Source organism: Podarcis filfolensis (genome assembly GCF_964270895.1).
Source record: "Podarcis filfolensis genome assembly, chromosome: 7".
Taxonomy (NCBI): Eukaryota; Metazoa; Chordata; class Lepidosauria; order Squamata; family Lacertidae; genus Podarcis; species Podarcis filfolensis.
Genome location: NC_139603.1, coordinates 50,053,119 through 50,079,810, shown reverse-complemented (window position 1 = coordinate 50,079,810; position 26,692 = coordinate 50,053,119). Strand labels below are relative to the sequence as shown.

At 41.6% G+C, this 26,692-nt stretch overlaps 1 protein-coding gene across 5 annotated transcripts in view; it reads left to right on the top strand.

Annotated features, from left to right (window-relative positions):
* The window catches only part of GAREM1 (GRB2 associated regulator of MAPK1 subtype 1), a 78,245-nt gene extending 52,822 nt beyond the window's left edge, over positions 1 to 25,423 (top strand). For 3 of the 5 annotated variants that reach the window (XM_083622961.1, XM_083622962.1, XM_083622963.1), the window contains 4 exons: positions 3,380 to 3,510; positions 11,325 to 12,503; positions 16,447 to 16,613; positions 17,834 to 25,423. In XM_083622961.1, the coding sequence (XP_083479087.1) occupies positions 3,380 to 3,510; positions 11,325 to 12,503; positions 16,447 to 16,613; positions 17,834 to 18,746 (2,390 nt within the window). In that variant the 3' untranslated portion in view covers positions 18,747 to 25,423. The remainder of the gene's footprint in view (positions 1 to 3,379; positions 3,511 to 11,324; positions 12,504 to 16,446; positions 16,614 to 17,833) is intronic. The other 2 variants (XM_083622964.1, XM_083622965.1) reach the window with 1 other exon arrangement.
* The last annotated feature ends 1,269 nt before the right edge of the window (positions 25,424 to 26,692 follow it).

Sequence of the window (26,692 nt, the reverse complement as noted above, 5' to 3'; positions counted from 1 at the left end):
TGTTTACATAACTGTCCCTGTCAAATGGAATTTTTTACTATACAGCATCCTACACTTCCACCGCAGCCTGTTTAACATGGACCAGGGTCAAAACCTGAAAGGCACAGAAGAATGCGCAATAAGCAAGATGTCAATGAATGAACTAAGCCATCATATTTTAAAAAGGAGGCTCTGATGTAGGAGTAGCAAACTCAACAAGACTTTTCAGCAAATGAATAAAAATCAGAGGAAGTGGGAGTTTGCTGTCAACCCCCCAACTCTGTCCTCTGTAGCATGGCATCAGTACACTGAAGAGTTGCAACAATTTCAATATATATTTGTATGTATGTATTGTGTGTGTGTGTGTGTGTGCGCACACACGCGTGCCAAATATGGTGCAGTTAAGAGTGGGTGAAAGCAGATTGTTTGCCACATCAACTTGGTTCACATGATACAGTAAACTATAGCTTGCTGGAATTGTGCAGGCTCCCAGAGAGCAGAATTAAAAGTTGGTTGGAGCTTGTGGTTAATGAGTGAGTTTTAACCATAGGCCTGGATTCAGACGACTCACTATGCCAAATCTGGCATCTCTCAGTGCAGCATGGGAGCAAAAAGGACTAGAAAGGAGCAAACAGCTGTGAGCTCGTCTCTGGGAGCCTGCATGTTTGCACAGTCTTGGTAAACCATACTTTGGCTTGCCATCTTCTGAGAACCCGTCCATAGTCCCTGCTGTACAATGCCATATGTGGTTACTTTTCCATACCTGTGCTTCCAGAGATACAGCTCACCCAGAGACTTGAAGTCCCATGTACTTAGCATAGCCATGCAGGATTTCTTAAATAGGAATATTTGCTAAGTGGGTAGTCTGTTTTCACTCAAAATAACAGGACAGTGCACTTCTGCTGTTTCCCACAGGATTTTCAATTAACAACAGTGCCTTTCAAATACTTTATACGCAATCTGTATTGTATATCTCTATTTTTTTCCTTTATATTATTATCTGCCAACTAAAGGTTCATGGCACATAAATGAGATTCCACACTGAATAGAAGGGGGATTTGGTGCTGGATTGCTGTGAACATGGAAGCACATTTGAAATAGCGTGCTTGGGGAGAGGGCTCCTGTGTTCGAATCCTGCTTACAGGTTTCCCACAGTCATCTGGTTTGGTCACTATGAGAAATGAGAAGAGGATATGCTGGACTAAGTGAGCCATTGGTCTGATCCAGCAGGCTCTTCTTATGTTCTGTATGTCAGGGGAAAACAGCAAAAAGCTGTTGTTGTTTAGTCGTTTAGTTGTGTCCGACTCTTCATGACCCCATGGACCAGAGCACGCCAGGCCCTCCTGTCTTTCACTGCCTCCCGCAGTTTGGTCAAACTCATGTTTGTATCTTCGAGAACACTGTCCAACCATCTCATCCTCTGTTGTCCCCTTCTCCTTGTGCCCTCCATCTTTCCCAACATCAGGGTCTTTTCCAGGGAGTCTTCTCTTCTCATGAGGTGGCCAAAGTACTGGAGCCTCAGCTTCACGATCTGTCCTTCCAGTGAGCACTCAGGGCTTATTTCCTTAAGAATGGATAGGTTTGATCTTCTTGCAGTTCATGGGACTCTCAAGAGTCTCCAAACACAGTTCCAAAAATGAACATATAAATTAGTCCTAGGATAGCCAACTGTTTTCAGCAACTTGGGGAGCGTGGTAATCTCAAGTATTGTTTTTGCAAAAAAAAAAAAAAAATCGCATTAGTGTAGAATAATAACATTCCAAATAATATTTCAGATAACTGCTTGCACTTAGGAAGTAGTATTGAATTAAGGTATGTGGTAAGTTGGGGTGGGGGTGTATATACCTATATGAAAAAAAGGTTTAAATTATTGGTGAGTTCATGACTGCTACATTCTACCGCACACTATTGATATTTTAAGTGCATGTTGCTGATAATTAGTTTCTATAAATTACAGTCACGGATGTCAAATCCACAGTATTGCATTGGTGGTACTTATTACAAATTAATCTTATCATTTGATAAGCTTATCTTCATTGATTGATATTGTGTCCACATTATAGCAAAGCTAGTACCATGGTTGAATTGTAGGAATTGATTCATGCAATGCTGTATATCAGTTTCATGTGCTGGCTGTTACCACTGATAAAATGTTCATGTGAATAGGCCCCAAGCAATGGTGCTTTTACCATCCAGTTCTTATTCCAAGCAAAAGTAAATCTTTACCATACATTCCCAGTTTGTATAAAAACTGTATTGTGCTAGTTCTATTTGGTTACAGCAAGACATAATGCAATTAGGTTTTATTTAAATGAACTTCCCGTATGTGACCCCAAATTTATATACAAAGTATTGGTATGTGGAGCAGATAACCCTTTGTGAGTATTTTGTGATGTCAACAACAGGCTTTATTTCCAGACTAGCTTGTACTGCCCATATACAATAAGTATCAAGCATGGGAAATAAAGACTTCGGTTTCCCAAAAGCCATCTTGCTGGGATCCTGTTCTCCATATGTTTTGGACTCAGTGGCGTAGCGTGGGGGGTGCAGGGGGGGCCGGGCGCACCGGGCGCAACATCTGGGGGTTAGGGGCGCAAATCCACGGGTTAGGGGGCGCAAATTACTTGCCTTGCCCCGGGTGCTGACAACCCACGCTACGCCACTGGTTGGACTACAATGCCCATCACCCTGATCATTGGCCATGCTGCCTGGGGCTAATTGGCATCGTACTATAAAACAACCAGAAAGCATATCAGTGCATTGTGATAAACAGTAATAACACTGCCTGTTTTCACAGAACTCTAGTGACTTGACAGTTTAACCTATTATGTGACCATGGGAGTGGCTTCAAAAATGCAATGTTTTGTGAAGCAGCAGAACAGAAATTCTGAAAACTGGTGAATATCCCTAAGCTTTGTGCCCCTCAAAAGGGGCTCTTGGGAACACTGTGAATTGGCCAGTGAAATTTCTTCAGTTCTTACACATCTGTGCTTTTCTTTTTCTGGTGTATTTTCCTGTAAAAATTGAGTTTGTGGTTTTTACACATAAAGTACTGTAACGTGTTGGGGAAAGTTCTAAATGTGCAGAAATCTGTGTGTAATTCTACCATGAGAATGCATCCGTGCTTTCAGTCCGCTTCCAGAGAGCTTGCCTGTAAATTCTATTAAATTTCACGTCGGCCCACACACATTCTTCTAATTCCGGTTTAGCAAAGCTTGGTAACTCTTTCCTTTTCAGGTTCGCAAAGAGTTGTGCAATCTGTTCTTCCATTGCCTAACTGTTAATAATTGGAGGAAACTGACCAAGTTAAATAGCGTAGGGAATGCGTTAGCAGTTGCCACAGAAACAGCCGTCCAATATAAATATCTTATTGCTCTTCTATTTTATCATCTGTTTTCAGGGCAGTTTAAGCTGCTGGAACAAGACCGTGATATTAAGGAGCCAGTGCAGTATTTTAACAGTGTGGAGGAGGTGGCTAAAGCATTTCCTGAACGAGTTTACGTCATGGAGGAAATAACATTCAACGTTAAGGTAGCCCCTAAACTAATATTTATCCCTAGTGAAATGATTTATGGTTAAACCCTTTTTATATATATACATGGCAGTTGAGCAACTGTGCTCTGTGGGAGAAATAATTTTGGGTTACTGAGTTGTCTTAGTCTGATGGTATTTAAACTGCAACTTACTGTGTACATTTCCCCGAAACCCATCCTGAAATCTCTGTGAATCAGTGTGAGATATATACGAAGACTTTTTCAAAGAGGGAACCACCTTCAATAAGCAATGTTCTTTTCCGATCTGTTTAATTGCCTCCAAATTTTAGACAGAGATTCTTTTGTCGTTCACTCCCCTTCCCTCTCCCTCCCCTCCGACCCCTTAGATTTTAATTGGTGAAGGAGCAGCTGCTTCATTCACTCCACAGAATGTCTTAGGCTACATAGGGGCTGTATGGACTATTATTGAAACCCCCCAACACTGGTGAAGATTATCAGCATTTACATGGAAACAGAAAGGACTAATGATTCCTTGATTTAAAATCTATGCAACAGCCACGAGAAATAACATGATTCAAATGAAATGTTGTTGTTTTCTTTAAGCCCTGCAAATAGGGAGGCCGTATCACTGTCAAACAGAGTAATGTCAGAAACTACTACCCACATAAATTCTGACTGCAGTGTCTGTAGACTGTTCCTCTCTCTCTCTTTCTCTTCCCAATCTTGTATGTTAGAATGACTTCTAGCAGTTTCCATGTTTGTTCTGGATTTACCTTAACGGTTAAATACCACAAGCTATTTCCTGTTGCCACAATCACTTTAGAAAAATAAGTAATTGTTTTCTAGGGAGCTGCACATACTGCATGGGCCTATCCAAGATGGCGGTCTGTCACTGTGTAACGGCAGTAGCTCAATGGTAGAGCACTGGTTTACATGCAGGAAGTTCCAGGTTCAATCCCTGGCACCTCCAAGTAGGACTGGAAAATGTTCCCAGTCTGTGAAACCATGGAGGGCTGCTGCCACCAATCTAGAGTAAACAGTACTGAGCTACATGGATTGGTGGGTTGTTTAAGTACAAGGCATAGTTCTATGTTCCTATGTACTTTGGATGTGGCTATGTATGCTTGACCTCTCATTTGAGCAAGTTCATCTATAGTCAAGATAACATTATTAATATTCAGGAAAATTTGAGAAGAGGGTGTAACATCTAAGTCAGAAAGTTAAGCATGTTAGAATTGGATTCAGCCCTGTTGATCTTCAGGTTTATTCCTACACACACACACACACAAGTTTAGAGAAAAAGCCAAGTGAGTCTCATGGGAGTTCTAAATGGTGCCAACTGGGAGATCTCCTGCTAGGATCTCTTGGGTTATGTCTGTAAAACACACAACACACAAATCTGTGTACATTGATTAGATGCAGAACAGAACAGCATATTCTGCACTTTGGGAGATTATAATGACCGCTAATATGTCTGTGTTGGTATTCACACACTGAACTTACGTTATCATATTAGTGCAATAATTAATTAGGAGTATGTAACTTCCCAAAGCTGCAAGAGCACTGTCTGTTTTCCCCTATTTTAGAAGCTGAAGTATTCATGGTGATTTGGTATAAAGTGCAGGTGGACATTATATTTTTAGCAAAAAAATAATAATTGGCAAAGCCATTTGGGCATTTTCTAGGTAGAAAAATTGTCTTTTCCAGCCTCAGTTTTACAGCTCCTCATATATAAGGCATGAGAGGTGCACAGTGAACACCTTTACAAATATTATAAATATATTGTTTTGTCCTCATGAAAGTCCTGTAAGATAATATAGGCAAAAATATATTCTATCACCTGCTACCTGAGCCTTTTAACTGGCAGTACAGGCATTGGACCTGGGAATGAGCTACAGTCCATCAGCAAATCACAATTTGAGGGTCTAGAATGTAACACCTGAACATGGCAACTATTGTTGGAGATAGAAATGGAGAGCCCCTGCCAAGATGATATTAGGCTAGTGAGACAAATAGTTTGACCTGATATAAGACAGCTTCCTCTTTACTCATCAAACTATGGTTTGCAATCCTGGTTTGGAGGGATTAATTAAACCACAGTTTGCCAGTTAGGATGTCACAGAAAACTGGTTTGAGGAAACCAGGTCTTCTTTTCAAGGTGCAAGTGAGAAGGAAGAATCAATTTTTCTCATCACCTATTCTTGAACCATATTCTAACCAAATAATTTGAAGAGCCAGTAACGTGATATCTGAAAACAGCTAAATTGCCAATGATCAAACTTATGATAAAATCTTCCTGTCTGGTATGCCCTTTATAATCACCAGAGTTGTTAGGAGCTAATTTTCCCACACTGGAAGGCTATATTTGGATCCCATCTCAACTGTGAAGTTTATTTGGTGACTTCGGACCTGCCATTATCTCTCAGCTTATACTATCTCACAGGTTTTGTCATGTGGCTAAAATGTGACGACCTCATGAATAGCAGCCCTGAACCCCTTGGAAGAACAGAGGGTTACAAATGCAACCAATACATCAGGTTAATAGGGTTGAGTTAGGTGTTAAATCTGAGGCCAAGACTCAAATCTGCCAGCTAGTCAAGCCCATATGTGCATCCTATATGTGCAGAAGTGTCTAGCCTTTGGCCTTCCAGATGTTAATTCAACTCCCTGACCACTGGCAATGCTAGCTGGGGCAGATGTGAATTGGACTCCAGCAGTACCTATTCCCCCATCCCTGCTCTAGTGCAATGCCTGAATCGCAAAACTGGCCAGATGGGAATCAGTGACATGAATCATACCCAAGTCTAATTTAAGTTACTGAGTGTTCACCCATTCCACATCTCTTTCTTGAAAGCAGAGTTTGGGGCTGCAAGTTTTAACCACACACACTCCTTCCAGCATAGTGGCCGAAGAAAATGGACTGGAGCCTCCTGATCCTGGAGGTGGTAATTCAATAGGTTTATTCTTTGAAGAAAAAGGGAAAAGTTGTTGAGGATTCTTACCCAATAAGCTAACTGCAAGATATTTCAGGTTCTCTGGGTAAAGCTTCAAGTCCATGAATGCAAATATTTTCAGTACACTGAAGCATTACTTTGTTGATGCAAAATTGAATCCAGTCTTTCTGCGATGTAGTCTCATACAGTTTGCTTCGAGACCAGCAAGGGGCCCTAATCCCAAATTCAGCTCTAAAAATGTGTTTCCAAATGTGCGGGGAAAGAGGAGGCTGGAAACTGTACAGTAAGGCAACAAAAGGAGTTATTCTGCAGCCGAGACTCCAGCGTGGGAGGGAGGAAGCAGAGGAGTCAGACCAAGCACACTGGGACCTTGATCTCAAGTTGTGACCACACTGCAAACACTTTCAGAACGCTGGAAGGTATTAATAGAGGTCTTTGACCATTGCAATATAATGTGGAGGTGGTGGCAATGAATGCACATCATCACTTCTTCTGAAGTCGCTTATGTGTACCACCACAAAAGGAGGAGATCCGGATATGAGGGTGGCTGCGCTAAGTGATGTGCTCATTAATGCCATTGGCATGCCAGAGGGTGGAAATCCTAGACAAAGCAATTAGCGTTGCAGTTCTGAGCTATAGTTCCCCATGGCATTTCTAAGCACAACTTCACTGGGTTTGTCTTTGGATAGCAGTTGTAGCTTAAGCTGGAGAGGAGTTAGATGCCATGAAGCATAGTTTAGAAGAAACTTTGCAAATGTCATTTTTCTCTACCCAGTTAATGTACTTATTGTTAGATGTTTTAAATACCGTTTAGGAAATTAGGTTTCCCTGATACCTAGCATTTTATTTCAGTTCATTATACACACATAAGATAAATTGCCGTAGTCACTTAATAGCTGGCTGAGCCTGATATCTGTGGTAGTGCAGAACTGTATTTGAGCTATGTCAGAAATTACTAATTTATAATGCTTTACATATCTCTTTTGTCTCTGCCATTAATAAATGAAAATTCAAATGAACACCTTTTTATGCGCACCTTTGCTTCAGAATAACAAAACTGACATGAAATTACTGCTCTAAGCAAGGGACGTTGTCTTCAGGTGTTAAACTAGAGCAGCAACAGTCTTGCCCATCCTGTCAAATTTGCAGTACAAGGACTTGCATATCTTTGCACTCAGATGTGTGTTGAGTTCATATATATCACCATAGAGCAAGTGTGCAAGCTGCCTATTCACACATGACATAGACCATGCAAAAAGAGGAATCAGGGGCCACTGATTTCTCTGTTGCTTCTTGTTTCTCATGTGAGATGTCACCATGTGTGTAATGCAAAAATGTGAGGAGAGGGGAGTGTTCTGCAAAGTTCAGAGTGTTCTTATCTCCAGTTGATATTACTTAAATTGAAACTAAATCCCATCTTGGAAGTCTACATCACACAGGATATCTGTCTTCAATGAATATTGTATTTCTGTAGGAAAATGTGTACAAAACGTGTGAGGGCTTTTTGAAGGGGGGGGGACACTCCACGTGCCTGTTCTACCATGTCTATGTTTAATTTAAAAGACTAATGTGTCCAAAATGCCCCTTCTCCTTGCAGCACTGATGTTCATGGAGCAAAAAAGTCTTGTGTGAAGCAGCTCTAGAAGTGTGTGAGTTTGAGTGAGTGAGTGTGTGTGTGTGTGTGAGAGAGAGAGAGAGAGAGAGAGAGAGAGAGAGAGAGAATAGGTAATCACGGTGTGAAATCTACCATTGTTTAATATTAATGTTTCATAATACTGCCATGGCATTGACCTGAATTGTGAATGAGTATCACGTACAGGGAAATCCTGATTGTTTCCTGGATTGCTCTATTAAGGATGTGTAGATTTGAACACAGCGTTTGAATTACTTCCTCTTGGGAAACTCTGAAAGTGCAATACTAGCCAGGCATGCTGTTCATGCCAAAGTATTCAGCTTTAAGCACATGCATAAGATGCGTCTCCTCCAGTTTTGTCAAGTTGTTATTCACACTTAGCAGGGGCTTTGCATGTTTTTGAGGGTAGACATACACTACAGAACAACACTTGCACCAGTGGAAAGCTCTGCTGGCATCGATGTTCTACCAGCATTGGTGCTCCATCAGCAATGTTTGACCAGGAGAGAGGAGGAAAGCAGATAGTGCCATGGGTAGGTGTAGGCATGATACAAAGCCCCTTTGGTTGCAGTAAAGGTTCATTTAACTATGGGGCTGGCACAGTTCATTCCCTTCTATTTTAGTCAGTGGAGGTAAGATTCCCATAGGGAATTGGATGTGGCAGTCTCTGTGCAAACAGATCTCCAGGATATTTCACCTTATCCCCAAACAGAGTATAAATGCGAGTTAGGATTGCTATGCTCATTACTTATGTGGTAGCATGCAGTTAACAACTAGAAATACTAAGAAGCAGAAACTGAATGCCACTCTGAATATGAGCAGGCTTTTGGAAGAAAAGAAATATATTATGCTGTGTTATTATCTGTGTTGGAAAAGCGTGCAACCCAACTCTCTGATCCATTGCACTGGAGGGAGCTGGATGGGCCAAGGCTTCCCTCTGCCTAGACCAGAATCAATAGGGTGGCAGCTCATTTGTTTCCCATGCACTCTCTAGCACAGGCATGTCCAAAGTCCATTTCAGGGGCCTAATCCTGCCCCTGGGGTAAAATCCTAAAAAAAGCTTAACAACTTTGGTCGGCCCTCCCTCACGGCCCTTCACTTCATCAAATCTGGCCCTCTGGACACCACTGCTCTAGCATAAAATTCCAGGTCTCCTAAAGTTACCAGGCGATTTGTTAATTACAGGGGTGGGGTAGAATCACACATACATACATTCAAAAACATTGGAGGGAGTACTGAAACGGGTTGGGAAAAGGCCATCATTTTTGTCCTATCTCATGAATTCAAGGTGAGTTTATAATATATTCTTACTTTTCTTTTTCACATTCCTGTGTAATATGTTAAGCTTGACAGTAACTTGCCTAAAGCTACGCAGATGAATGTTATGCCTCAGCAGAGATTTGAACCTGGATCTTCCATGACCAAATCTGGCAACCTTTTTTTGTATTTTCCTATTGGGAAAAGTATAAGTTATTTGTGATTTCTTAACTCTGGCAATGTGTTTGTGGGAGGTATTGCGAACTCAATATTTTTGCTCACTAAGGAACAGTGGCCTCAGTAAATAGGAAAGGGTTGAGAAAGGACTGGAGAATGTATCAAGAGCTAAAAGTCTGTAGCCCATTTGTTTAGTTTGTGTGGATGCAATTAATATTATTATTTTGAATTACATGAATATAGTGGATGCCCGAACACGTCTGATGGGTTTGTTCTATTCCTTCTGCATTCCATTTGTGCAATTTCCAGTATGACTGGAAGAAGTAGTTCTTAGGCTGATCATCAGATTGGGATCTCAGTCTACACTTAACTCAGTAACAAAAATGTATATGGTGTAAAAGAGCCGACGATTTTAGGCGGTACTCTGTTTATGTGTGGAAATGTGATGCTTTCTCACATGCCATGCTCTTGGAGCCCTAGCCATTACTAGCTCCATTCCATTTCTTATTTGTTAGCTTATATTTATTTCTTATTTTTAAATTTATGAATCTCCTTTCATTTAAGTCTCAGGGTGATTTCCAATCATACAATAAGAACAGGTTTAAAAAGCAATTGAGAAAAACAAATTAAATTTAAAACATTTTTTGAAAAAAAATTCCCTATTTATTATTATATTTATAACCCATCCTTCCTCCAAGGAGTCAAGGTGGCATACAAAAATATGGTTCTTCCACTCCCCATTCTATCTTCACAACAACTCTGTGGAGTAGGATAGACTGAGAGACAGTGACTGGCTCAAGGTTGCCCTGTGATCTTCATGGCTGCATGAGGATTTGAACCCTGGCCTCCCAGGTCACAGTCCAGTGCTTTAGCCACTACACCACACAGTACAAATATACACCCAAGGCTGAGCCTTCCCCGCATCCAGCTGAAGAAGCTTGCCTCTTACACTCTTAAAGAGTGTAGACCAGAAAAGTGGCAATCTTTCTATGAAACTGCAAAGTTTCATCAAGGGGAGGCAGGCTCTGCAACCTAACTTGTGCATTCAGTATTGCTCACTCCTGATTCTCTGTGACTCTTGGTTCAGCCGTGTAGCTTACCACTTGGCTACTTGCCTTGGGATAAGCTGCAATTCCTCCAGGCCATGATCAGTCCAAGTAGTAAGCTCTACCTGTCACCTTTCCTACAACAATAGAATTTGATTGTTTCCTGGGCTTAGGAAACACTAGCATTTGTAGCCCAACTCTCTGTCATCTTCACTGATAGCACTTGTATACTCTCCTTTATGTTTTAACCTCCTACACACACACACACACACACACACACACACACGAGTATTCAACCATTGTAGTACTCCATTATGTCCTTGAAGCACAGATCCACGGCAGAACTATAGAGGCTGTCTTAAGCCAGAAAAGAGAGAATGCAGCTGGCACCTGCCACACTGCCAGTTATGGGAGTGGGATGAAAAATTCAGCAAGGTCAGAGTGACTCAGTCCTAATTTGCAAGGCTTTGCGGGGGGTGGTCTTACTCGGTTCAAATGTTTGCTTTCCCTACATTAATTGCATTGTTTTTATTATTTGGCTGGGGCATAATTTTTTCCAGGATATGTCAGAATTGCCTGTGTACATATGGATTCATAGAATTTCATATTCAGTAAAGAAATCAGGTTGGTTGTAGAGGAAATTTAAATAAGACATTTTAAATAAATGTTGATCCCTTATCTGCAGTTTCAATAATTTTTAATTTGTTGTTTCTGCAGCTGTTGCTTTTATGCTTCGTGTTCGAAATGACTTATCTGGGCATCTCTTAAATTTTCTGTGCTACAGGTGGCTTCGGGCGAATGCAACGAAGACACCGAGCTTTACAACATCACCCTCTGCACGGGAGACGAGCTGACGTTAATGGGGCAAGCGGAAATCCTCTATGCAAAATCTTCCAAGGAGAAGTCACGGCTCAACACCATCTTCAAGAAAATCGGGAAGCTCAATTCCATCAGCAAGCTGGGCAGAGGCAAGATGCCGTGCCTGATCTGCATGAACCACAGGACCAACGAGAGCATCAGCCTTCCTTTCCAGTGCAAGGGCCGCTTCAGCACGCGCAGCCCCCTGGAGCTGCAGATGCAGGAGGGCGAACACACCATTCGCAACATCGTGGAGAAGACGCGGCTGCCCGTGAACGTGACCGTGCCCAGCTCTCCGCCCCGAAACCCTTACGACCTGCATTTTGTCCGCGAGGGGCACCGCTACAAGTTTGTCAACATTCAGACCAAGACTGTGGTGGTTTGCTGTGCGCTGCACAGCAACAAAATCATTCCCATGCACTTCCCTTTGCATTTGGCTCTTCCAAAGTTCACGCTCCCCGAAAGCCTTGTGAAAGGGGAGGTGGGTCACGAAGCCTTTGTCAAGCACTGGTTCAGTCTCTGCCAAGAGCAGTTTGACATAGACGAGTATTCCCGTGGCGTGAGAGATGTGAAAGCCGACTGGAATGAAGAGTGCAAAAGTCCGCAGAAAGCCCGGCCCCACAGCCACAACCACATGCCAAACTCTCTTAGCTACGCTCGGGACGAGTTGACGCAATCCTTCCACCGCCTCTCGGTTTGTGTTTATGGAAACAACCTCCATGGAAATAGTGAGGTGAACCTTCACGGCTGCAGGGACTTGTGCAACGAGTGGGCTTTATTCTCCCATGATGCCCTGCAGTGCCAGGACTCTGGCGATGGCAGCAGCGACTACCTGTTCCCTGAAGTTTGTGAAGAATCGTTGTGTTTACCTACCAAACCGGAACTTCCTTATGAGGAACTGTGGCTGGACCAGGGGGGTGGGAAAATGAGTGATCAGCCTCTCACTCGCTCACAAAGTGAGAAGAACAAATGTGACAGCTATAGGAGTTCTTTCCGGTCCAAGTGTGGCAATTCTTCTCTTCCAGCACCTGGGCCTATAACAGTAACATCAAAATCTCCAGAAGTTTCCCTACCTCCACCACCTGTGCCTCCTAAATCAGAAGCAGTAAGTCATGGTCTTTCTTTTTTCTAATAAAGATGGGTGATGGTAGGTCCAGATCATAAACTTGAAAGTGTTGATCTGGATAATGGGGTGAACCTGATTTCCTGACCCAGGATTGCAAGTCCTACTGTCATAATTGTGAATTCAGATGCTTTGGGATCCCCCAGATCTTCTGCAGAAAGAATTATTTCCTCAATTAGCCCATACCCATTTCATAGTTCTTGAAGGCTTAAGTACAGTCCTGTATATATCTACTTAAAAGTATACCTCGCTGAGCTCAGTGGGTCTTACTCACAATAAGATGGGTGTAGGATAGCAGCCTTGGTGTTCATTTTCCCCCCTCTAGAGTTTGCAGTTTTCTAGATTGTTTTGGAAGTAAACCACATTTGAGAACAGGATTTTATTGCATCCAATTAAAATGTTTCCCCGTAGAGCATGCATTTTTCTGTGCATTGTGCAACTTCACATGTAAAATTGAATGGAGAAATGTTTTTTTGCTATGCAAAGAATTTTTGCCATTTTTAATGGTAAGATGAAACTCAATGCTGAATGAATAAGTCCTCCCAAGAACAAAAGGTTACCAGCTTGGAACCTGCTTGATGCTCCTGGGGAAGAAGAAAAATGGAGAAACACTTGAGTGATGGAAATTGACTTAGCAAATTGAACAGGCAGGTTTTTTTTGGGTTTTTTTTAAAGGGGTCTCTACGTTGCAAACCGTAAGTATTCCATGTAATACTTTGCATCAAGGAACAGTATGATTAAAATTGCATTAGAGATGAGCATATGTCTGGTGTATGGGTCAAAAAATAATATGCCCTGAATGGAAAAATCAGCAGTAGAAATCAATAAAATGGTGGAATTAAATAAAATATGGCGTAGAGATAGACAATGGTTTTAAGGAGTTAAGGGTCACTGGAGACTCTTTTTTGGCAGCGTACGTGCATGTGTTTTTTTTTTTTTGTCCCAACATTGACTCTCATCAGACAGATTTTCGAAAGTATGCGAAATGCTACAAAACTGAGGTGAAAGTAAGAACAGAAAACTAGTCCAAAACTAGGTCTGGATCAGACCCTAAGCCCATCTACGCCTACATCCTGCTTCCCACACTGAATAACCAATGCCTGTAGGAAGGCAGCAGGCAGGTCATGAGAATAATGGCTTTCTCCCACTGTTGTTCCCCAGGATGCTCCCTCTGATGCTGGAGCTAATATATAACCATCACGACTTGCAGCCATTGATACCTGTATCCTATCCTGAATATCCCACCATTTGCTGTCATTGGTTTGCTCCAGTTTTTAATATGAGGAGAGAAACCTTTTTCTCTACCCACTTCCCCCACACCATTTTATCTCCCTCTCTCATGTCCCTTTCAACTTGCCTTTTTTCAAAACTTAAAAGCCACAAATGTTACAGCCTTTCCTCATAGGGCAGTTGTTCCAGCCCCTCAGTCATTCGAGTTGCCTTTTCTTCATATTTTTCCAGCTCTACAATATCCTTTTTGAGAAGTGACAACCAGAACTGTACACAGTATTCCAAGTGTGGCCACACAATAAATTTGCCCTTACGCTGATGACGTTTCTGTTTTCAATCCCTTTCCTAATTATACCTGACATGGAATTTGCCTTTCGTACAGCTGCAGGACACGGGGTAGCCATTTTCATTTAGCTATCCTCCACACTCTCAAAATCCATTAGGCATGTAGAAACTCTTAGACACATCAAAAATATTTCCCTGAATTATATAGCCATGGTGTTGTAGCATATTGTTAGCCAACTTTAGAAGTTATTTAAATATGCCTTGGTTTAATGGACACCAGTTGGTAGTCGCACGCTAAAAACATACATGTTTCTGAAGGTAAAGGCATTTCTCTATATATTTGGTTTAATGCAGTGAGTAAGTAAGACTCTTGTTTATTCCTGGCACAATATTTACAGAGCATGTTTGCTTCATTTGTTACTGCTGAGCATACATTTTTTACTCTTAAAGCTTCAAAACAGTGCCCTATGGAGCCTTTCTTGGTACAGGAACTTCTGGGTTGAAGTTCTCTCTAGGACTGAGCTGCTTCTTCACACTGAATATGTAGACAACATTTTATTGCACTTTATAAAAGTGTTATTATTGCTCTGCATACTATACTGATGCTCCAGTCAGAATTTAATTAATTTATTGTACTCTAGGGGGCAACACTGTAAGCTTGTTGGTGCTCTGGCTGAATTGAAGGCCTCTCTAAAAATTAGCTCCTCACATGGAGGCCATCAAAGTGCTATCCTCTGGCCCCTCACTTCTACTCAGTTGACACAGCATTGCCTTGACCACTGTACAGCTAGTACCTCTGTGCCCACACCTGTCACCCCTATTATTCTGATGCTTTGCCACAGCTGGGATAAATTGGTCTTTGCCAGGAGTGTCCACTTTGTATTGTTTTAGTTTTACTATCTCTGCTTTTTGTGTTTTAAGCTCTGTTTTGGTGTTTTAATTGTACATCACCTTGATGTGTAGAAGGTGATTAATAAATTGATGACGATGATGCATAGCTGCTTGCACAATGGCAGGTATAGTGCTGCATTCTGGATACATAAAACATTGTAATATCTTGAAATAAGCATTAAAAATCAAAGCCTTGTACAGTGGTGCCCTGCAAGATGAATGCCTTGCAAGACGGAAAACCCGCTAGACGAAAGGGTTTTCCGTTTTGGAGGTGCTTCGCAAAACGAATTTCCTATGGGCTTGCTTCGCAAGACGAAAATGTCTTGCGAGTTCCTGCAGGGTTTTTTTCCTTTCCCCCCCCTTTTTCTAAGCCGCTAAGCCGCTTATCCACTAAGCCGATAAGCCGCTAAAAGCCGCTAATAGCGCTAATCCGCTAATCCGTCAATGGGCTTGCTTCGCAAGACGAAAAAACCGCTAGACGAAGAGACTCGCAGAACAGATTCTTTTCGTCTTGCGAGGCACCACTGTATTCACTGCTAGTATTCACAGAGGGAGAAATTCTTTCATTGTTGTAGTATGCTATCTTGCAGCTTTGTTGTTGTTTTTTTAAAAAAGCTTACAGTTACAAAACCTGCAATCACAACATTGAAGGGTGGTTACAACCGAAATGTGCAGACTGTCTTGCCTGGTTTTTAAAACACCAGTTTTAAAACGCTTGCAGTTTTCTGTTCTTCTAATAGCAACTCTAAATGATTTCCCATTTCCTACTGGGTAGTTGCATATTTTAATATTTTACCATGGCTTCTACTTATGGAAGAAGAGGTTCTCCTTCACTCTAGTCTCCTCTTCAGACGTTTCTTGCTCACATAGGTAGACTGTTTGTATATGGGCAGATGACCAGAGTAAGCTGGGCCCAGTAACATCTGTACCAGCTCATGCAATCCTTCAGTGGCTACCATATGCCCTCTGCTGGCAGCAGATAAGTAGACAAGCTATGCTTTCTTATATGAATACATATCTGCTACTAAGAAGGCAATAACGTTGTATTCCAGTACTCTGGGTTTGCTTGTTTTTAACCACCTTTGTGGGCATTGCAGGATGAATACCACCCCTATTCCTCTTGTTTTGTGATCCTTAAAAAACTGGGACCTGAGCTGATGCATCTACCTCTGATTCCGATTAGGTTACCCACCTGGACTCTCAAGCCTTGTCTTAAATTCTTGCACACCAGGTGTGATGTGGGGGTGAAGAAAAAGAGCTGGGAAGTCACCCAGGAAATCCAGATCTTGCTTGACCAGTGCACTCACTAGGTGGGCTTAAGCAAGTCATTCTCTCACAGCTTCTGTTCTGCATCTGTAGTAAGTGCTTTTTTCTGGGGGTACTCAAGGGTACACAGTACCTTTTTCCTAGAAGAAAAGCACTGTTTACAGGGTTTCTGTACGGATTGCTGGTTACTTATGCGGTGTGCTTTGAACATACTAAAGTTCTGCCGAATGATAAAGTTTTATTTCCCTCCTAGGTCAGAGAAGAATGTAGACTCCTGAATGCCCCTCCTGTTCCTCCACGAAATTCAAAGCCAACATCCACCAGTCCATCTGTTCCTCCGCGGGCAAACAAACCAGCACGGCAGCAGACTCGTTCTCCTAGTCCAACACTCTCGTACTATTCATCAGGGCTGCACAACATGTAAGTACGGAACACTTCTGGCTCTCAGCCTTCTCTTGTTCATGGATGCTTACAGTAACTGTGAAGAGCATCCTTCCAAGATATTTCTTCAAACAGTCTTGTGCAAAGTTTCCCTGTAATAACTATACATTTAATAGGTAAGGTATTTGTCTTAATAGATAGCTTTGGGTTTTCCTTACAGCTTAATATACAGTGGTACCTCGGGTTAAGTACTTAATTTGTTCCGGAGGTCCGTACTTAACCTGAAACTATTCTTAACCTGAAGCACCACTTTAACTAATGGGGCCTCCTGCTGCCGCCGCGCTGCCAGAGCCTGATTTCTGTTCTCATCCTGAAGCAAAGTTCTTAACCTGAAGCACTCTTTCTGGGTTAGCGGAGTCTGTAACCTGAAGCGTATGTAACCCGAGGTACCACTGTATAAGGGAACAGTCACTGAAGTGGATTACTCCAGCCATTTAAAAAAAAAAAACCCCATCTCACTAGGGAAATCCAAATTACTGTAACAAGAAATCCCTGCAGTTTTGCACTGTGCTTTGAAAATTGGTCCACCTGTAGATGGGCACACTATGGATTGTGACACACTGGATATTAATGTCAAAGGAAGCACTACAGTGCACTGTCATAGAGCACATGTTTTGCAAGTTCAGTCCCTTAGAATGAACATGAGAATTATCTCTCATATCTGTCTAGATCCTTCTACCTACTAGGTTTAAGGTACAGGGGCCAGACATCTGTTCTTTATTAAATTAGCAGAGTCCAGATTTCATTCTTTCAGTTCAGAATACACAGTTTACCACCCTATTTCCCCCTATACATTTAGTCTAACATGCAATGTTAGATAACTTCACAAGCTTTACTGGCATGATGAAAAGTGATTTTAAAAAACTTCCCATTGGTGTATAGCAGCAAGCTTAATCAATGTGGTGCCCTCCACTTAAGTGAACAAATTTGCTTAGAAATTAGAAAATAATTGTCAGTACAGTTAACTGCTTTTCAGAGAATGAGGGTGTTGTTTGGCTTTGTGTGTCGCCCCCCAAATCTAATTCCTGTGTTTGAATTTGTGATGTGCAAACAGTTCTACAAACAGTTCCCTGCAGAAGGGAAATTGTATAAAGACACTGACTGCCATCTTGACATAATGTAAGGCAAAGTAATAGCTTTCTCACATGACTACCAAGTGCCAAAGTAATTATCTTTTTGCTTATCTTTAAAAAAAAAAGCAATGCTGCAGAAGGAGAAGCTGAGTCTGCCTCCGAGAGTGCTCCTGTTGCTTGCTATCCGTGCAGCACAGTGAAGGCTGACCTACAAGATTTTGGCAATCTGCTGCCTTTTGGAAGCCCCTCTGCTGATGCTCTGTCCTCCAGGCTGTCGTGGCCAAATCATTGTTCCGGAGCTGCTGAAGGCCTTAACAGGGGTGAATTCCTATTGGACCCAAGCAGGAGTTACAGTTATCCAAGACAGAAGACTCCTGGCACACCAAAGAGAAACTGCCCAGCAACTTTTACATTTGACTTGGATAGAAGTGAATTTCCTGTAGGGGACACCCTGCCAGCTGCAGCAGAGCCTGGTTGTGCGGTGCCCACTTGCCCAAAGTCGGCGAGTTACTCTCTCGAGTGCACCGATGAGAAGAGCCTGGCAGTCAGTAGCACACCGCAGTCTCTCTCATGTCCTGCCTTACCCCCTCGTGCACCAAAAGCGGCAGATGAGAAGCCCGGCCTTGACTTGTGTCCACTGCCTTTCAGAATAGATGGTGCGGAGGAAGAGCCGCAGGCAGGCTCGCCAGACCTTTCTGAAGATCAGTACCTTGGCAAAAAGGGCATGCAAGACATCTTTGCCATCCCTTATCCTTTCTCATCCCCCCTCCACCTTCAGCTAGCACCAAGGTCCTGCGGCGACGGCTCTCCTTGGCAGCCCCCTGTGGATCTGTCTGGACTTTCAATAGAGGAAGTTTCTAAATCTCTGAGGTTTATAGGTTTATCTGAGGATGTCATATCCTTTTTCGTTACAGAGAAGATTGACGGCAACTTGCTTGTTCAGCTCAATGAAGAGATCCTTTTGGAGGACTTCAAGCTAAGCAAGTTGCAGGTTAAGAAAATACTGCAGTTCATTAACGGCTGGCGACCTAAAATGTAGTGCTACGAAGCCGGTGCAATAAAACTCAGAGAGAGGTGTGCCAGAAGCACCGGGGCTAACACACAGTCTCTCGTTTTTGTTTTTGTTTTTGCACTAAAATCCTCTGTTGCTCTTATGTAAATATCGTAGCAGGAAAAAAACATTCTTACTATGCAGATATTCTGAGTGGTGAGCAGACTCTTGTACATAGTAGAAACAGGGAGGTGTGCCTTGTGCATCCCTGAACATTCAGAAGCTGCTAAACAGTGGGCTTTAAAGGGAATTTAATTTGTACTCAGTGTAGTCTATTAAGACATTATATTTATTATTATTGACTAGGCAAAGCTGAACAGCACACAAATCACCTTGATTTTTGTGTGTTTACCAATAAATGTATTTCCTCTTGGGGTTTTTTTTTGTTTTTGTTTTTTGGTTTTTTTTTTGTATTCTGATGGCTGCATACCTTGCCTTCAGTTCTGATTTATCCAGTGGTTAGCGTCCTTCTCCCACTCGTTCTAATTGTTGGGATAGCATTCCTTTTATATGTGGGTTGTGATTAGAACCCTTTTCTGAATGAATCCATCTTCCAGTAGGAAATTCAAACCACAAAAAAAACCGACGAAGAATTTAGTAGCTTCGCGTCACCTCCAGATGAGTGCAGATTTCTCATTGAAAAGGCAATACAAGTTCACCACTTATTTCTCTGTCTAGTTGAAAACAGGGTTGGTTTTTATAGAGTTGTTGGCCTTTAGGAGAGCAATACTTACCGGTAATTCTCTGCTCTTAAATCTATTGTGAGCTGTCACTGCCCTGCTCACACATGCATTGTTTTCCTTTCTGCCTTGTTATCCACCTGTGGCCTCTCTTTCTGCTCAGTTATAATTTACAGGGCGAGGAGGGGAAAAGAGAGGTAGCAAAAAGCACATTCAGCTTCTACACACATGTATTTATAAAGGGGCAATGATCTATGAACGCAGCATAATTTTCAACCTAATAGCACTAGAGGGAGAAGGAAGGCCTTGGTTTTTCATATAGCTTTGTGGGAAGGGCAGGATTTGGGGTAGTTCAGCCCAAACGGTTTAGAAGTCATAGCCCTACCAATCTACTTCTCAGAATGGCCCCAGTTTGATTTACCATCGTACTGTTTCCCTTAGAAACTGTCGCAGTCAAGGCAGGTATTCTTTTTTACCCAATCAAGTTCTCTTGCATAGCAGATAACAGATACAGAAAGGGAGAGAATAAGCACAGGTTCCTTTCAGTGTTGGGGAGCAAAGGGGTTCTGAAATGCAGAAATGTGCTGTTCTGAAATGTGCTGTTCTGAAATGTGCTGTTTTACAGAATTTATTTTGGAAAATGTTTTGTATTAGAGAAACAAAGAAAGATTTGGATTTAAAATGTGATTGAAACTACTTTGCATTCAATCTGAGCAAATTTTGATGGCTTGCATTAGTACAAATAACTGTTAGAGAACAATGCACCCATTGTCTTGGGTGTAAAATGCACACAAGGTGAGAATGATCTGCCTTGGAGTGCAAGTTTTCAGGAAATAAGACACAGATGCAGCAGTTCAGTGGTTCATCCTAGATGCTTTGTATTGCTGCTGCTTCTCTAAGGTTTCTTTAAAAAAACCATAATTAGGAAAGAGTGAAACTTAAACACTAACCTAAATTAAACGTGTTCACATTTCCCAAAACTAAATCTAGTCTAATCAAAATTAAGCTGATTAAATGATGATTAAAAAATGTTTAGAGGAAGTAGAATAGTTGAGGTTACCCTACTATTCTTGAAATAATATGTGGATATTTTAGGATCCTAATCTATGAAATGCATTTGACTATTTAAAAAGTCGGGTGAGGAGAATGCAAACTTGGCCACATGGTGTGTGATGTATTTACCCAGCCAGCCTGTTTTCATTATTCTAGACAACAAATACACCGAAATCTTAGGAAGAGAATCCAGGTCTTAACACAACACTAATAATCCCATTGCTTATTCATAAGAGTTAAACAGCTAGGATAAAGGATTTCATGTGTGTATTTAAAGCTCCCCCCCCAATCCAATCCTTAATGCAGTCTTCCTTAATGTGGTATTTTCATTAATTTTTCTTCAGTTATCTTTGTTCATTGGAAAAAAAATGACTTAGGAAGCTTACAGAAGACTGCATGCTGTAATTGTGGGAGAAAGCTGAAGAACGTTCTTGCCATTAGGGGGGAGACTGCTTGATTTAAAAAAGCAAAACAAAACACTTTGGGGACTTGATTAAAAGTACTTTCTCCATACATGAGTAACTAGTGTAGTTAGGTGGATTCTCATGTGAGGAGAAATCAGTGATGATCCCAGGAATTCTCATGATGCAATGTCCCCGTCCCCCCCATCTCATAGGATTACAAGCACTTCAGTGGCCAGGTCCAGCACTGGACTGCATATGTATAGGAAGAAATTCTGTGGGGGAAAGCCTGTACTTTAACTGCAGTGGCCCAGTTCACATGGAATGCTAAACCATGGGATAACCCTATGTGCACAATCTGGAGTGAGCCCAAGGCTCTAGATGATATCACCAGGACTTACTTGTATTTTCCCTTAATGTTGACTTGTTGTGTTATCCATAGTTCCTTCTTACTTACTGGTGCTTTTTTACTGGTGCTTTTTTACCAATACCCTTTTTTCTATAAGCTTTTCTAGAAGAAAAGCACTGATAAACACCATGGTTTAGTGTTATGTGTGAACATGGCCAATGGTTTCCGTTGTAAGATCAGTTAACGTAAGGAAATTAATGGAAGGAGAGTTTCTTGACTCTTCCTCCCCTTGCAGCCTCCTGTGCCCCACGAAAAGACTCTCTAGTGCAGGCATGGCCAAACTTGGCCCTCCAGCTGTTTTGGGATTACAATTCCCATCATCCCCGACCCTTGGTCCTGTTAGCTGGGGTTGATGGGAGTTGTAGTCCCAAAACAGCTGGAGGGCCAAGTTTGGCCATGCCTGCTCTAGAGGATCATTGACCCTTCTGAGCAATATGGGGGCTGCTAAGGAAAGAGAAAAGTGTAAAACTTTCTTAAGATCCAACTTCTCTTAGATTCAACTTCTCTTAGCATCCAAGCCAAGCCAACATTCTTTTGGTTCCTTCAGACAATCATGTCAAACCATTATTGAGAAACTTTAACTGTGGTTTGGCATCATATAGCAAACCTTGGCCTATCAGTTTGGAAGTTAAATTGCAGTTGCATCTTTGTTTCTGTTTTCAGAAACCTATTTGTACTTCAAGCAAGGGTTCCTGTGATAGCTCCTCAGTATATAATCCCTTGTGATTTGACAAGCGCTCACCACATGGTTAAAATCTTTTAATAGTGAAGGGTTTACAGGATGGGGGGGGGAGGCAACGTTTCCAATTTCTAGCAAGTTTTCTCTTAATGGAAAACAATTCTGTGCTTTGGGCAACCTTAATCCTACCATAATCTTATGCATGTTTCCTAGGAGGAGGCCTCATTGAACACAGTAGGATTTACTTCAATAACAAGTGTTTAGGATTGTGGTTCTGCTCTTGGTGTGGCATCAAAGCAGTTAACAATCTCATACCTTAATTTAATTTACAAATAAATCCATTCAGTTCGTAAGTGCTATATGGCACACTGAATTTACTCTGTTTCATGTCTGGCTGTAATTTTTATTGCCTTCTGGGGCATCATATTTAAGAAGTTAGTGAGAGCAGGTGTGGGAAACTGGTGACCTTTCAAATGTTGCTGAACTTCCAGCAGCCCTAGCAAGCATGGTCAATGGAGTTGTAGTTCAGCATCATCTGGAGGGCCAAACATTCCCCACACCTGACTTAGAGTGGTGAGATTAGTAGCACACACACACACTGCATGTCCTTTTATCCCAGACTTCGTAGTGACTCTCATTTCTGCATTGGAATGTTGTTGGGTTTTTCCCCCATATTCTGTTCTCTGCCTTTGCTTCCACAGATCATTGTTGTTGCCTTGTAGCATTTTGAGAATTCATTTGTCCCACCAGCATCGCCCAGTAAAATATTTTTAACAATGTTAGTCTATTGGCAGATTAATGGCTGAGGGAGCATTCCTAAGCATTTGTGCACCACCCAAGGAGCAATACTAATCCTTTCAACCCTGACCACTTACACAAGGACTCCAGTGTCTCCTCACTCCCAAAGTATGTTCATAGATCTTATTTCTTGCAGGATCAGAGATAGAATTTTTCCATGATGCCATGCAAATAGCATTCAGAGCAAGGGGAAGCACCCAAGCTGGCAGGCAGCATTCTTGCCGGGACAGTGCCTGCTCCTTGGCAGATTGCAGCATAGGACTGGGAGGTGTAACAAGGACCTCTCATATGACTGAGTCCTCAAAGTTAATCGTGCAGCCTCCCATATATATTATGATTAAAAGGAGTATCCCATCTTACAGCCCCTGATGATGATGAATGAAACTTTATTTGTGTCAGCCATCGGCCATAGCAACAAAAAAAATTGTGATTTACACAGAACAAATAAAAAGTTGATTATATAAACACAGTTTAGGGTCCTGAATCAGCCGTCAAATAGTGGACCTTATTCTGATTGCCCCAGCTAGAAACCTTGCAACCTTTGTAGTCATCTGCTCCTCTTGATCTGCCAGGAAAAACGACACTGTGGCAGTGGTTGGGTGACCCGGAAGGGTCAATAAAAGAGGCATGATAATATTGTTCCTCAGGTCTTTGTAAAGAGTTAACGCTAGGAGGGCATGTGCCACTGATTATGGCCCCTGTTCTATTCATGTTTGACAAATAACTAAAGTGCTGGCTGAAAGCAGAATTGATGCTGCTTTTTGTTTCGGAGCAGTGCGATGGACATAGTTTTGTATTTAATCATCTTGCTGCAAAATCCCTTTATGTGCATCACAATAATACCTTGTATAATAGTCCTTTATATATGGGTGTTCTTGTTTCACAACAGGATTTCAGTAGGTTTTCCTTTAAATAGGAGGCAGCCTGGGAGCATTGAGGCCATCCATAAGATACCTGTAACTGTTGCTCTGGTGTGGCTAATCCTATAGTGCAGTGTGATGTGTTCAGTTTCTTTAAGATGCTTACAGTGCAGCCCTAAGTCTGTTCACTTGGAAATAAGGCCCATCAAGTTCAGGAAGACTCCTGTGTGCATACTTGGGATGGAGCAGCCGTGCTTAAGTCTGTGGAACATTCTTCCAAGTAAGAATGGATTGTACATAGGGGTGGCATCAGACTGCTAATGGCAAAAACTAAAGCTTTAGGGCAGATGTGGAGAACTTTGGCCCTCCAGATGTTGCTGAACTACAGTGCCCACAGTCCCAGCAAACATGGGCAAATGCCAGAGATGATGCGAGTTGTCGTCCAGCAACTTCTAGAATGCCAAAGGGTTCCCACACTTGTCTTAGTGAACGTTTGCTTAATTGCATAAGGAAAATTCACTTTTGAAAGCCAAGTGGGCAACTAAATTGGGGGGGGGGGTTAAAGCTAAATTTATAACAAAGTCCCCAAAATATGTCTATGACTATGGTATATATAATGCTGTATAATAAGATTTCATAATGGCAACAGTTTCATTAGTAGACACAATGATCGATTCAGTGGTTTGGGTTGTAAGGTAAGTTAACTTCAGGACGTTCAGGAAAGGAAAGTTTTCCATCCCTTCTTCCTCCCTGTAGGTTATTAATGCATCCAGTTTGTTTTCAGATACAGTAGGAGGTGGAGAGATGTGTTGGCCAAACACACTTAGGCACTTTACAGAATTGCTGAATGGATGTGGCTCCATCTCTCACTTGATCTGCATTACCAGTATACACAACTGTAAGTGGGTTCTTAACGGTTGCATTGAGAAAAGCAGTAGTAAGTCATACCTGATGCAGTCTGGGCCATGAAAACTTCTTAACGTCAGCCCAAAAGCCCGTAAGAGGTTTGGAGAAACAATCCTGCATCTGATTAATTACTTGTACTGCCTCGGGGAAACTAGAGGTGGCAAGAAAACCTTTTTAGTATGAGGAACAAGCTGCCTCTTAAGTGGCAGGGTGTGAGAGTGGGATGGATGCAGCTCCCCCCCCCAAAAAAAAATGATACTCCCTTTCCTACCGCTACTACTAGTATTGTGCTGGGGCAGTTGCAATATGAGCATTAACTTCCACAAAAGGTGTCAGTTATGAAACTGAAATGTAAAGTTAGTATTTCAGCATGCAGTTGCCTTATAGTTGAAACACTACAAGATGAGACTATAAACAATAACAGCAAAGTAGTAAAAGACCCTTTTCATGCATACATCATGCATAAATGAAACACATAAGGCTCAATAATATCTAGAACAAATGAGCTTTTTTAAAAAAAAATGGAATTCCTTTAATTCTTAAATAAAGAAGCTGATCAGACATAAAAGGATAAAGGCAAATTTTTAGCTTCTGGGCTCAACTATTCAATTTCCAAATGGGTTCCATGTATGCCAAAAATAAACAAATTTCAAAACAAAACCCAATTTATCGGCTTGGTAAATATATTCTATTGCTAAAACTAAGTATGTGTTTGTGAAAGTATGTGCCGGTTTGATAATCTCTTTACAGGTTTTGGGGTGAGGAACATTTATTTAAACCAGAAGCAAATAAATAACCCTACTATGTATATGAACAAATGTCAACGGTGTATTGTAAGTATATATATAACTGTATATTAAAGATATTATTTTCATGATATTTTAAATGCGTAGAGTTTATTATTTCATCTAGAAGTTAAATGGACAGATTAGAAACACAGTATTGGCATGCTAAGGTCTTAATTGTTAGATTCTTTGGGTAAAATAATTGAAGTGAAACACAGGAGTTCTTAAAATGAATTTCTTTCATTAAGTTGGAATACTGCCAAAGTGCAAAGCTGATCAATTTGTCTGCATACTTATGAGATCTGGTTTTTTAAAAAAAGGTCTGCTGGTTTTATTGCACATCTTGATCTCATCTATTTTCAGGACTGTTTCTTGGAATCTTTTTTTAAAATACTCTTGTGCAATCTTAATATATGCATCTGTGTCTCAGAATCTGTACAGATGCACAGTCTGGTTTCTGTCCTAATTCAGAAGTAATGGGAAACTGGCATAATCACAACTTGTTATCACTAATGATAGTTTGAACAAACTACAGTTCCATGAATTTGGACATCCCCGGAAGCAGTGATTACTTTAAAAAGGAAGCAGACTCTTTGCATTTCCTATGGCATGTAAAAGAGGGAAAATGTATGAGCCTGAGGCTCACCACAACTTGTTGGGGCCTATGATTTCCTGTGAAACTAGCCCTGTCCATTGCTAAGATCAGACTACTTCTGCTATTTCACTATTACTTGACCGCCAGTCACAAATATAGAGGCACAGGTGGGTCTGCAACAAAATGTAACTGTGTATTGGGTGTTACGCCATGTGCTCCTTCAGTAGTTCATTCCATCACTTCCCCAAGTTTTCCATTTTTCTTTTCTGATTGACAGTAAAAAGTCCATGGCTACTAAGTATGCTCAGGCCTATATTGGGTTTTGGAGAAAGGGTTTGCCCTCAGGCTTTTTGTAATTTTGTTTTTTACTTTCTGCAAACCTTAAGAGTTTTTCTGAGAATACTGACACATCCCTTTTGTTACAATCCTGCTGGCATTAACCATCCTAGTTTGCTATCGAAAGAGTTGCATTTAGGGCTGGTTTAGTGTTTAGAAGATTCATGATTAGATGATTGAGTGTTTCCTCAGTCAGATGGATTTCTCCACCTTAGCATTAACTATGATGCAGCATTTCATCTGAACTCACACTAGCAGCCTCAGAAGCTGTGAAGTTGTCCCATACTCCTGCTGCATTTCCAAGTGGCTTTCTCCCATCACTGTGCACACCAGCGCAAAAGTGTGTGTGCCTTCACATGATTTCTTTCCCTGCGCCATGTGAAGCCATCATCTGCGCACCTGCCAAAGCCGCCCGAACTGTCCACAGCACAG